This window comes from Podarcis gaigeae, assembly GCF_964106915.1.
Source record: "Podarcis gaigeae genome assembly, chromosome: 14".
In the NCBI taxonomy this organism is placed as follows: Eukaryota; Metazoa; Chordata; class Lepidosauria; order Squamata; family Lacertidae; genus Podarcis; species Podarcis gaigeae.
In genome coordinates this window covers 49353274-49365996 of record NC_139690.1, presented here as the reverse complement: position 1 = coordinate 49365996, position 12723 = coordinate 49353274, and the positions used below count along the sequence as shown (strand labels likewise).

At 50.6% G+C, this 12723-nt stretch overlaps 1 protein-coding gene across 2 annotated transcripts in view; it reads left to right on the top strand.

Annotated features, from left to right (window-relative positions):
- LOC310831131 (lysosomal alpha-glucosidase-like) overlaps positions 1-11133 on the top strand; it is a 44414-nt gene extending 33281 nt beyond the window's left edge. The window contains exons 15-20 of one of the 2 annotated variants that reach the window (XM_083711400.1): positions 152-300; positions 2449-2590; positions 5089-5187; positions 6535-6699; positions 7693-7839; positions 9775-11133. In XM_083711400.1, the coding sequence (XP_083567526.1) occupies positions 152-300; positions 2449-2590; positions 5089-5187; positions 6535-6699; positions 7693-7839; positions 9775-9837 (765 nt within the window). In that variant the 3' untranslated portion in view covers positions 9838-11133. The remainder of the gene's footprint in view (positions 1-151; positions 301-2448; positions 2591-5088; positions 5188-6534; positions 6700-7692; positions 7840-9774) is intronic. The other variant, XM_083711401.1, reaches the window with a different exon arrangement.
- Positions 11134-12723: the final 1590 nt, after the last annotated feature.

The following is a 12723-nucleotide window of genomic DNA, read 5'->3' as shown; positions in this document are numbered from 1 at the left end:
TTTCATGGCCGAGTGGAAATTGGAACCCCGGTCTCCCGGGTCCTATGCAAGGACTCTAACCCCTGCGCCACACAGCTTCCTTTGCCCTGGTCTTCTGCGTGCCACCGTTTTAGCTCATTTGCCTACTGTTGTTTTCCACCCTTCTCTTCAGGCCCAGGATCCCTCCGCGTTCAGCCCTGCCGCACGAACTGCCATGAAGACAGCACTAGAGGTCCGCTATGCCCTCTTGCCCTACCTCTACTCCCTCTTCCACCGGGCTCACCTGCAAGGGGACACCGTGGCCCGGCCTCTCTTCTTTGAGTAAGGAATTGTGCTGATTTCCAGGGGGCTTGTAAGTGGGCATGGTTCAGGGCTAAGAGAACGGCGCAGCTCTCTCCCTTGCCTTGCCAAAGCCCTCTTCCTGGGGGGTGGGGTGGGGTTATCCACAGGAAGTTCAAGGTCCCTAACAGAATCAGGAACCCATTAAACCAGAGGCGGGGGCACTTTCAACCTGGGACACCCAAGCCACATTCATGCCACACAGTTAAAGCTCTGTGCTACTGCTTTACAAAGCAATGGCTCCTCCCACAAAGAGTTGTGGGAGTCGTAGTTTGCTAAGGGTGCTGTGAGTTGTTAGGAGCCCCTGTTCCCTTATCAGAACCTCCATTCCCATTGTGGTTTGACACTCCATTAGTCTTCCCAGGAAATTGGGAATTGCAGCTCTTGGAGGTGCCATCATTGCATGTCTTCAGCTATAAAGAAGGCTGATCGCCGAAAAATTGATGCTTTTGAATTCTGGTGCTGGAGGAGACTCTTGAGAGTCCCATGGACTGCAAGAAGATCAAACCTCTCCATACTGAAGGAAATCAACCCTGAGTGCTCACTGGAAGGACAGATTGTGAAGTTGAGGCTCCAGTACTTTGGCCACCTCATGAGAAGAGAAGACTCCCTGGAGAAGACCCTGATGTTGGGAAAGATGGAGGGCACAAGGAGAAGGGGGCGACAGAGGACGAGATGGTTGGATAGTGTTACCAGCATGAGTTTGACCAAACTGCAGGAGGCAGTAGAGGACAGAGGTGCCTGGCGTTCTCTGGTCCATGGGGTCACGAAGAGTCGGACACGACTAAACAACTAAACAACAACAACAACAAGGCGCCAGGCAAAAACATTCTTCTTTACCAGGGCCTATGGCTATTAAATGGGGTGCGGGTGGCGCTGTGGGTTAAACCACAGAGCCTAGGACTTGCCGATCAGAAGGTCGGCGGTTCGAATCCCCGCGACAGGGTGAGCTCCCGTTGCTCGGTCCCTGCTCCTGCCAACCTAGCAGTTCGAAGGCACGTCAAAGTGCAAGGAGATCAATAGGTACCGCTCTGGCGGGAAGGTAAACGGCATTTCCGTGCACTGCTCTGGTTCGCCAGATGCGGCTTTGTCATGCTGGCCACATGACCCGCAAGCTGTATGCCGGCTCCATCAGCCAGTAAAGTGAGATGAGCGCTGCAACCTCAAAGTCAGGTCACGACTGCACCTAATGGTCAGGGGTCCCTTTACCTTTACCTTAACCTTATGGCTATTAAATAATCTATGGTCTGTGAAAATGTGGGACAGGGACTGTTGTTATAATGATTATTTTATTATCATTGGGCTGTCTGTCAGTATGCTTTTTATTCATTTTTTAGGCTGCCTGTCAGTCTGCTTTTCTTTTCTTTTAAAGTTTGTATCATTGATGTTCTGCCATGTCTTTTTAACATTGTACAGTAAGGGAACTGCCATCAGAGCCAGAGGGAGAGGGAGGGCTCCAGAGGGATTCCGGAGAGCGTCCCGGGAGGGAGAGAAGCAGCCCATCTTTTGGGGAAGGAAATCAGCGTAACACTAGTGGAGAAGGGGGGCAGATGGGGGAATCGGCGAGGTGCCTCCATGACTCCTCGCCAGAGACCAGCGGGGAGAGCACGGGTCCTCCGCTGCCCACACCCTCCCTGCGCAGAAGGCTTCCGCGCAGGGAGAGTAGGAGGAGACTAGGCGTCAAAGAGCTTCTTTGCTGGAAGAAGTTCAAGAAACGCCCACTGACGGATTCTGCCAGCGATTGAGACAGCCACGGGCGAGTGGCTGTCCGGACAGAAAGAGTTCACTCAGGTAACCCAGCCAGGTGTGGCGCCGATTTACGCACGAGCAACCCCTAGAACCATTACATTGTATTTATTACATTTTTATACCACCTTTATGTTCCAAGGATCTCAAGGTGGTTTACATGGTTCTCCTCTTCCTGTAAAGTAGGTTAGGCGATGAGATGGTGACTGGTTCCAAGGTCACCCAGGGAGCTTCATGGATGCGTGGGGATTCGAACCCTGCTCTCCCAGGCCCTAGTCCAACATTCCAACCATTACGCTTTATGGGAAGCCATAGCTTTTTAAAGGGGTCTTGTGGTGCTTTTAATGTGTGGCGTCAATCAGTGTGTGGTGTTCTCCCTCCTAGGTTCCCGAAGGATGTGGCCACTTACTCCATTGACAGGCAGTTCCTCTGGGGGCGGGGCCTGCTGCTGACTCCCGTGCTGGAGCCTGGCGTGAATTCGGTGATTGGCTACTTTCCCCGAGGCTTGTGGTACGACTACTACACGGTAAGAGCGTGCGGCCCGTCAGACCAGCCGTGATGGTCTCATAATTTCTCTGCTTGGGTTGTCATTGTTGCCCCAGGAAAGGAAACTGGGAAATATTCCTCTCCTGGATCTCACAGCATTAACACCCCAGAAGATTTTGCCTTCCCCTTTATTTATTTATTTATTCAATAAAAACTATATACCTCTTGATCGTAGGGGAAATGCCTCCACACGGTTCACACACAAAAAAAGATAACACGATAAAATTATCGCTAAAAAAATTTCAACCATAATTTAAAACATACAAATAGTTAAAACCGCAACAGAATAAACTAAAGCAGGGTTTTCCCAAACTTGGGTCTCCAGGTGTTTTTGGACTACAGTTCCCATCATCCCTGACCACTTGTCCTGCTAGCTAAGGGTGATGGGAGTTGTAGTCCAAAAACAGCTGGAGACCCAAGTTTGGGAAACCCTGGACTAAAGCAATTCGAAACCTATACAAACTTTCTAAGCATCTGGGTAGGCTTGTCTGAATAAGAATGTACATTTAGCGGGTGCTGAAATAAATGCAGTGAAAGCACCTGCCGGATCTCAATAGGCAGGGAGTTCCAAAGGGCCCCTTAGGTTTCCAGAGAAGCCCCAAATTTAGTTCTGGGGTCCCGCACAGAGCAAGACATGCCTCTAGCTTCCAGTATCAGCCCAACACACACATACACACACCCCTGCTATACATAGTCCCTTTCAGTTTGTTCTCTTTCCTAGGATGATTTGGCATCCAGCCAGGTGAGGTGGTAAAAGGCCCAGCCATTGGTCTCTATGACAACAGAGCAACCCCTTTGAATGTGTTAAATCGCAGGACAGTGGTGCCCCGCAAGACGAACGCCTCGCAAGACCAAAAACCGGCTAGACGAAAGGGTTTTCCGTTTTGGAGGCGCTTCACAAAACGAATTTCCCTATGGGCTTGCTTCGCAAGAAGAAAGCCCATAGGGAAATCTCCGGGGACCTCTTTTAAATGCTAGCGGTGGGGAGCAAACCCTTTCCCCCCCCCCCCGGCCTTCAGAAGAGGTCCAGGAAGGCCGGCGGGGGCCGAAAGGCTTTGCTCCCCACCGCCAGCATTTTAAAAGCAGTCCGGGATAGCAGGGAAGCACTTCCCGCCTTCAGAAGAGGTCCAGGACCTCTTCTGAAGGCTGGCGGGGGGCAAAAGTCTTTGTCCCCCCTGCCTGCCTGCCTTCCCGGGGGCTTTTAAATCGCCCCGGGACAGCGGAGAATTCCTCCGCTGTCCCGGGGCGATTTTAAAATGCTGGCGGGCGGCAGCGCTGCCGCCCGCCAGCATTTTAAGATCGCCCTGGACAGCGGAGAAGTCTCCACTGTCCCGGGGGCTTTTAAAATGCTGGGGGGGGGGAGGCAGGCGGGGGGGGAGCAAAGACTTTCACCCCCCGCCGGCCTTCAGAAGAGGTCGGGGGACAGACTGTCCCCGGACCTGGTCTGAAGGCGGTTTCCATAGGAACGCATTAATTGATTTTTAATGCATTCCTATGGGAAACCGTGCTTCGCAAGACGAAAAACTCGCAAGACGAAAAGACTTGCGGAACGAATTAATTTCGTCTTGCGAGGCACCACTGTACTTAACTGGCCAGCCCAAACCTTTCCCTTAAGAAAGGAACTGTTACAACTTGTTCAGTAGCCTTTTCTAAGCAGGCCTGGAAGGAACCCAGGGTCTGATCCAGACTGACTCCCCGCCCCCCCCCCCTAATTTAGAACAATATAATTACAGACACAAAGACCATCCAGCAGTTAACTCTTCTTTTTTTTTTAAAAGTGCATGACTGTTCAGCTAATCTTAATAAATGTGCCTACGGATTTATTTCTTTTTGAAAGCAGCAGGGATGAGGCCATCTCTTTCTCTCTCTCTGGGAAGGGAATTCCAAAGGAGTGGAGCCACCACTGAGAGAGCCCTGTCCCTCACTCCCACCAGCCTAACAACTCTCGCTGGTGGGCCAACAGGCCAGGTCTTGGGTGCTGATCTCTAAATGCAGGGCAAGGCTCATGGAAGTGTAGCATCTCCTCCAGATTAGGTGGCGTCAAACCTTTTCGGGCTCTGAAGGCCAAAACCAGTGACCCAAAACAGGCGGCCGTGTGTCTCCTAGAGCCCCTGACCCAACGTGGCATCCTCCAGATCTGGGCTCAGCAAACTTTTTCAGCAGGGGGCCGGTCCACTGTCCCTCAGACCTTGTGGGGGCCGGACTATATTGGGGGAGGGGAATGAATGAATTCCTATGCCCTACAAATAACCCAGAGATGCATTTTAAATAAAAGGACACATTCTACTCATGTAAAAACATGCTGATTCCCGTCCGCGGGCCAGATTGAGAAGGCAGTTGGGCTGGATCCGGCCCCCGGGCCTTAGTTTGCCTACCCATGCTCCAGATGTTGGGGGCTGCTGGGAGGCCGGCAGAGGCTGCTGTAATCTGACGGCTTGGCATGAACCTGACAGCTCAGCCTCTCGCTGCCCCCTGCAGGGCTCTTCAGTGAACAGCAGCGGGGAGAACCTGAAGGTGGCTGCACCTCTGGACCACATCAACGTGCATGTGCGAGAAGGGACCATCCTGCCAACCCAGGTGAGGCCTGATAGTTTTCATCCTCTTCCACCTGCCACAATGTGGCTTTTCTTTAAAAAGGGATGGGTAGGTAACCCTTGGACCTCCACATATTGCGGGACTGCAAGTCCCATCATACCCTACCCCTGACCTTGCTGGCTGGTGCTAGTGGGAGCTGAGGTCCAACGGCACCTGCGTGGTCACATACTGCCCACTGCGGTGCTGTAGGATAAGCTATAGGCTTTGTTGTGGTTTACCTTTCGAACAAGCCAACGCCAAACCACAATTGCTGGAGCTCATTGATTAACCACAGCAAAGATGAACTGCAGGCCTAGCTTTGGACGGCACAGCAAACTGTGGTTAACTGCTGAATTTGCCTTCCCAGCCACATGGAAGCAGGAGAGGGAAGCCTGGGGAGGGGGCTTGGAGACCCGAGGAACTCAGTTCTGTTTGTGCATATTATGCTGTTTGTGCATAATATGCACAGAGCAAGACCTGCCTCTAGCTTCCAGCATCAGCCCAACACACACACATACACCCCCCCCCCTCCGATACACAATCCCTTTTGATTTGTTCTCCATCCTAGGATGATGTGGCATCCTGCCAGGTAAGGTGGCAAAAAGGCCCAGCCATTTGTCTCTATGGCAACAGAGCAACCCCCTTGGATACGTTAAATCGCGGTACTTAACTGGCCAGCCCAAACCTTTCCCTTAAGAAAGGAACTGTTACAACTTGTTCAGTAGCCTTTTCTAAGCAGGCCTGGAAGGAACCCAGGGTCTGATCCAGACTGACACCCCCGACGCCATTTAGAACAATATAATTACAGACACAAAGACCGGTTTAGTGCGATGTGCAGTGAGATCCAAGTGAAAGAAGGCCTTGCATACCACTGTATAAATGTTGTTATCAAATAAGTGTTGGACATTTGTTGCTGTGAATTTATGAACTGAGGCCGTATCCACACCATACGTTTAAAGTGCTCTGGCGCCATTTCAGACAGTCACGGTTTCCCCCAAAGAATTCTGGGAGCTGTAGTTTTTTTTTAAGGGTGCTGAGAATTGTTAGGAGGCACCTATTCCCCTCTCAGAAAGAGGCAGCCTACCCTGCCCTGCTCCCTCTGCCAAGGCTGAGGCTGGGCTGTGAAGTAGGCAGGAGATCCTTCAGCCGAGCAAGCAAGCCACTTCCTTCCCTTCCTCCTGGTCGCTCCTGCCTCCCTTCCTCCACATCCCAGCCCCTTTTTCAGCCTTTCTCAGTGCTACTTCAGACATTGTGATATATCACAATGTTGAAAACCAGACATCGCCCAGCCCTAGTCAGGGCTGCTTTCAGTGAATCTGGATTTCACACGCTGATCTCTTTCCCTCTCAGAAACTCGGAGGCAGCACATCGGTGGGCAGTGGGAACGCTCTTCACCTGATTGCGGCCCTGTCACAGAACGCCAATGCCTGGGGAGACCTTTACTGGGACGACGGCGAGAGCCTGGACACATTTGCCAAGGGCGACTATTCTTACTTAGTGTTCAACGTCACACAGGTAAGAAGAGGCTCTTTGCCCTGCTGTGGTGTGACCAGCAAGTCACCTACAGTGGTACCTCTGGTTACAAACTTAATTCGTTCCCTGCTCTTCGGCAAAAGGAAAGCTCCCAGAGCAGCTTGCATGCAATAAATTAAAACAAAACAGTCCCTTCCCACAGGTCTATGATCTAAAAAAGCATGGCACACAAGGGGAAAGTGACAAGATGAGGAGGGATTAAACGTGGACCACCAGTTTTTAAGCCATTGCTCAATAGGGGCAGGAGGCGCCTGATGGAGCTGGGCTTTTGGCAAAGGAGACGGAATGAGCCCCGCTTCTCATCTCTGCCCCTGAGGCAGTCTGGGGGAAGGTGATGCTTGACAGCCGTAGTTCTCACAAATTGTGGTGTACCACACTGATGTGGCAGGAAAGGGTGCCAAGTGTGGCAGGAAGATTCAAGGACAATCAGTGAAAAATTTAAACATTTCACTGTAGTATCAATTTTTATTTTTGCAGAATATGGATAGATATATTTTCAAAATGAGAGCAAGAGCAACGAGTGATACTGCAAACAATCCTAATTGTGTTTTCCAATATTTCTTCTCACTAAAAAGATGTGGCACGAGCAGTTTTTTATTCTGAAAGTGTGGTCCAGGGAAAAAAGTTTGCAAATGACTGCTCTAGGGTGAGGAGCTGGTCTGCCCCAGCAGAACCAGTAGAGCGAGCCCTGCTTCCCATCTCTCTCTTCCGCTGATGTCAACCGACCTTGAGAAGTTGCTTCAAATCTAGCAGATCTCTTCCTGTGGCCTCGTCAGATGGGAATCACTTCTACTCTTCCTTTAGCAACAGCCCCAGAGGATCTACACACAGACTAATCTTTCTGAAGCAGGGTGCTATGAATGAATCAATCCCATATTAGCAGTGGGGAAGAGAAGAGAGGAGTTGAGTGTGTTTGCTGAAGCAGAGAGGCAGCTGTGACCAGGGAGTTCCCGCTTTTTTCTCTTTTCCTTCCAGAACACATTCACGTCCACCGTCCTGCATTCAAACGCGGGAGCCACGTACGTCACAGTGGATGCGCTGAGTGTCTACGGGGTCCGAGAAGAGCCAAAGGCAGTCACTGTCAATGGCAAGGAGAGGCCGTTTACGTACCTGACAAACCAGGTAACCCAACAGGCAGCTTGGATGTGCAGCCAGTGGGTGCTAGAGGCAGGGTCTTGTCTGTGTTGGCACCTAGAATCTGGCATGCCCTCCCAAGAGAGGCCCATCCCTGCTTGTTTTTCACTGGGCAACTCTATGATTCTACTGCCTTTGTTTTCTAACTTAGTCACTGTACTGTTTTTAGCTTTATTCTAATTTAAACAAAAAATCCCTCCTTTTTATTTGCAGTTCTAATATACTAAGAGCAAACTCAGTTCTGCAGGGATAAATCCTTACACAGCCAAAACAAGAACATCCACCCTCAAGGGGGAGGTATCAGCAGGGTTTGGGGAACTCCAAAGTTTGCAGAAGTAGAATATAGGGTATTTGGGGTGGGGCGACCTGAGTGGAGAAGGGGGAAACACTGGCCCATGAAGACTGAGCATGTTTCTTTGTTATTTTTACATTTATACCCCAACTTCCCTCCCAGAGAACTCATACATCGTTTTCTTCCTTATTTGATTCGCGCAACAACCCTGAGGGGCAAGTTAGGCAGAAAATGAGTGACCCAAGGTCACTGAGGGGGCTACATGGCCAAGTGGGGATTTGAACCCTGCTCTCCCAGGTCTTAGTCCAACACTCTAGCCACTACACCATGCTGGCCACAGAATGTTGCGTGTCTGTAAGAGAGGGAAATGACGTTGACTAGGACATGGGCAGGAAGAATATTATTGGCACAGAAATGGAAACAAGGAGAACTACCGACAAAAGAAGAATGGCAGACGAAATTAATGGACTATGCAGAATTAGATAAGATGACAGGAAGGATTCGAAACCTGTGGCACCAGAGATTCTCAGAGGACTGGAGTAAATATTTGAACTGTTTGAAAAGCAATTGTAATAAACAGATTACGCTAGTAGGACTGCAAGAAGTTTTGTAAGGAGGATTATGCGAAATATTGCAGAGAAGATTATGAAGAGAGTTATTAGTTAAGGACAATTAAAAGTAATAGGGAAATTAAGAAATGTAGATTAAGTGATAAAGATTGAAAAGTCTTCAGATGCGGTTGATGGAAGTTCAAAACATTGTATAAATATGTTATATGATTGTTGGAAATGATATGTAAGATAGATAGATAGATAGATAGATAGATAGATAGATAGATAGAGTAGGACATGGTTGGCTGTAACCCTAAACAGAAGCACTCCATGCTGCAACATTTTCCTGCAGGTTTCACTTAGAATCACAGAATTGTAGATTTGGAAGGCACCCTGAGGTCCAATGCAGGAATCTCAGCTAAAGCATCCATGGCAGATGGCCATCCAAGTTCTGCTTAAAAACCTCCAAGGAAGGAGAGTCCAGAGAGTCTGCTCCACTGTTGAACAGCTGTTACTCTCCAAAAGTCCTTCCTGATGTTTGATTGGAATCTCCTTTCTTGTAACTTGAAGCCAACAATTTATTAGATTACCACTGGCAGCTTTTTTAAAAAAATAATTGCAATAGTTATCCCTCCTGCCCCCATTTTTCTATTAGAAACGCAAACTATTGAAGGGAATAAAGGTAAAGGGACCCCTGACCATTAGGTCCAGTTGCGGACAACTCTGGGATTGCGGCACTCATCTTGCTTTACTGGCCGAGGGAGCCGACGTACTGCTTCCGGGTCATGTGGCCAGCATGACTAAGCCACTTCTGGCGAACCAGAGCAGCGGACGGAAACGCCGTTTACCTTCCCGCCGGAGCGGTACCTATTTATCTACTTGCACTTTGACGTGCTTCCAAACTGCTAGGTTGGCAGGAGCAGGGACCGAGCAACGGGAGCTCACCCTGTCACAGGGATTCGAACTGCCGACCTTCTGATCGGGAAGTTCTAGGCTCTGTGGTTTAACCCACAGCGCCACCCGCGTCCTAATGAAGGGAATAAAGGCCCCAGCTAATCACTGATCTCGCTTCCTTCGTAGGTTCTCACTGTGAGTGACCTGCAGCTCAACCTCAGCCGCGGATTCAGCGTACACTGGATGTGAGACTGGCAGAGTTTCCTCCGCCCCAGCCATCTGAATGTACTGTTGCCGGCAGGCGGGTCTGTCGCCCGTCCAGGCCCTCTGGGTGGGGGCCGCACACCCCTAGGAGGGTCTCCATGGCCCTGAGCCTTGTGCTCTCTCCTTCGTGTCTCCTCAGGAAAAGGGACTCCCTACTGCTGCTTCGGCTTTTACTGCATTTCTGCCAAAAAAACCCCCAAAAACCAAGCCCCTTCTCCGCTGGGCCCTCGATGGGGCGAGGGTCTCTTGCACGCTGCTGGGCGTCCCACCGAGCCATCCCGCGCTTTGCTGCTCCCGTCGGAAAAGGGAGACGCCTCCGTCGCCTTCGCTGGGTTAGAGTGCCTAAGCTGTGTACCTGTGTGCGTGAATTTTGTGCGTGTTTCTAAAGGTAGCCCAGGATCTCTCTGCTGCTGCTGCTGCTGCTGCTGCTGCATCCTTTATCGCACTGTCTCTGCCGCTGCATGCGAAGGGACTCTATGCATGCCAAGTATCCCAAGCCCAGTGCCTGGTGTTCCCGGTTTAAAGGATCCTAGATAGCAAGGCTGTGGGGGGGGGGGGAGAGGACCTTTTCTTCCTAAGATGCCACAGAGACATGTTTGTCCAGCATAACCCTACCCTCCAGGGTCCTGATTTGGGGAGGGGAGGATATGCAAGCCAGGGTCTCTGCTGTCTTTTGCTGGGAGCAGGACCTGAAGGGCAGAAAGTGCAGCACCTCCAAGCCAGGCAAAGGTAGGGGAACAGGTTCCTGAGCCTTCATCCTCTGTGCCAATGAGAGGGGCAGGTGATGTTCACCGCAGTACCCTTTTGTTTCCATAGAGGGCACTAAAGCTTGGGCACTCTCTTGGGGCACATTCACACCATGCGTTTAAAGCGTGGGTAGGCAAATTGAGGTCCGGGGGCCGGATGTGGCCCAATTGCCTTCTCAATCCGGCCTGCAGACGGTCCGGGAATCAGCATGTTTTTACATGAGTAGAATGTGCCCTTTTATTTAAAATGCATCTCTGGGTTATTTGTGGGGCGTAGGAATTCGTTCCTTTCCCCCAAAAAATATAGTCCGGCCCCCACAAGTTCTGAGAGACAGTGGACCGGCTCCCTGCTGAAAAAGTTTGCTGACCCCTGATTTAAAGCAATATGATTCCGCAGCCGTGGCTTATGCCAAAGGATTCTGGGAGCTGTAGTTTGTTCAGGGTTCTGAGAGAGCATTCCACAAACAGGCATTCCCTGTGAAGAGGGATTGATCATTAAACCACTCTGGGAAGTGTAGCTCTGGGAGGGAAATAGGGGTCCAGTGTGGTGTAGTGGTTAAGAGCGGTAGTCTCGCAATCTGGGGAACCGGGTTGGCGTCTCCGCTCCTCCACATGCAGCTGCTGGGTGACCTTGGGCCAGTCACACTTCTCTGAAGTCTCTCAGCCCCACTCACCTCACAGAGTGTTTGTCGTGGGGGAGAAAGGGAAAGGAGAATGTTAGCCGCTTTGAGACTCCTGAAGGGGAGTGAAAGGCGGGATATCAAATCCAAACTCCTCTTCTTCTTCTCTCAGAAGCCTTAACAAACCACAGCTCCCAGAATCCTTTGGGGGGGGGGAATGGCCATTTACAGTGGTAAATGTGTGGTATGTATGGGCTCCCAAGGCTCAGCCTCAATTCTGGACATTTTCCAGTTCATAAGAAGTGTCTGGCAGGATCAGGCCACGGGCCCCGTCCAGCATCGTCACTGTGGCCAACCAAATGTTTTCTGGCTAGCCTGTTTAGGCCTGCTGTCTGTGTGCAGGAGCCGGTAAAAACAAAATTCCTCCAGGACCTGAGCCCAAGAGAACTCAGCTGGAGTTCTGGTACGCAGCACAAGACAGCTTGTTCTCAAACCAACCATCGAAAGCCAAAGCCCTCTTTTGCCAACATTGCTTTAAACCCACAAAGATCAACGGAGGGTTTTCACTTCGTCATAACCCCGCTACGTTCGATGGCTCACAGGTTCTGCTTGAAGGTGCCTTCCAGCGATAACTGAACCGGGCTCCACGAGCTGCTCAAGTGATAGATGCCACTGTTGACCTAACCCACAGCCTTGCCCAAGGCCGGGGTTTTGCCGCCTTAGGTGAGGTTCGCTTCATTCACTGTTGCGGAGGTTGTACCTCTAGCATCACACATCCCAACACCTGCTTGTTTTGCCAAGAGGGAATTGGGGCTGGTTATGAACCCGCCTCCTGTTTGAATGTGTCTGCAGTGATTCAGAATGTATCCTGGGGAGGGGGGGGGGGGAATGCTCAGTTGCACTATTTTTTAAACAGATCCCTCCTTCCCCCTACCTGCAGTTTCGTGAGCAGAGCAGGGAGCTGCCTGCTTTGCTTCTAGCCATTTGGGAAAGGCCAGCAATGGTGAAAAACAAACAAAGTGACTGGCGCATTCAGATTGTTTAGCTTTCACTTGTTCATTTGGAGCTTTGCATCTGCCATTTCTCTGTGGCTGGCTGTACCCAGATTGACTCTCAATAAAACAAACCTTCAAAGAGTTCAAAGTGATTTAGTTCATGAATGCTTGCTGGGCATATTCAAAGAGAACCAAAACAGCAAACCTGCAAAGCGTGTCGTAGCAGAAATTCAGGACCCCGGTGAAATGATGCACGATCCGCTCGCCACTTCTCGAGCAATGCATGAGAGAGCAAACCTGTCCCTAGGACATACAGAAGTGCAATGTTAAATGCAGCTTTGCCATTCTCATTTTAAATGCAAACACTGGTAGCTGGGGCTTGCGGGGAATGACAACTGGAATTACAGCTGGTGGTAAAAGTAAAGGGACCTCTGACCATTAGGTCCAGTCGCAGATGACTCTGGGATTGCGGCGTTCAACTTGCTTTACTGGCCGAGGGAGCCGGCGTAC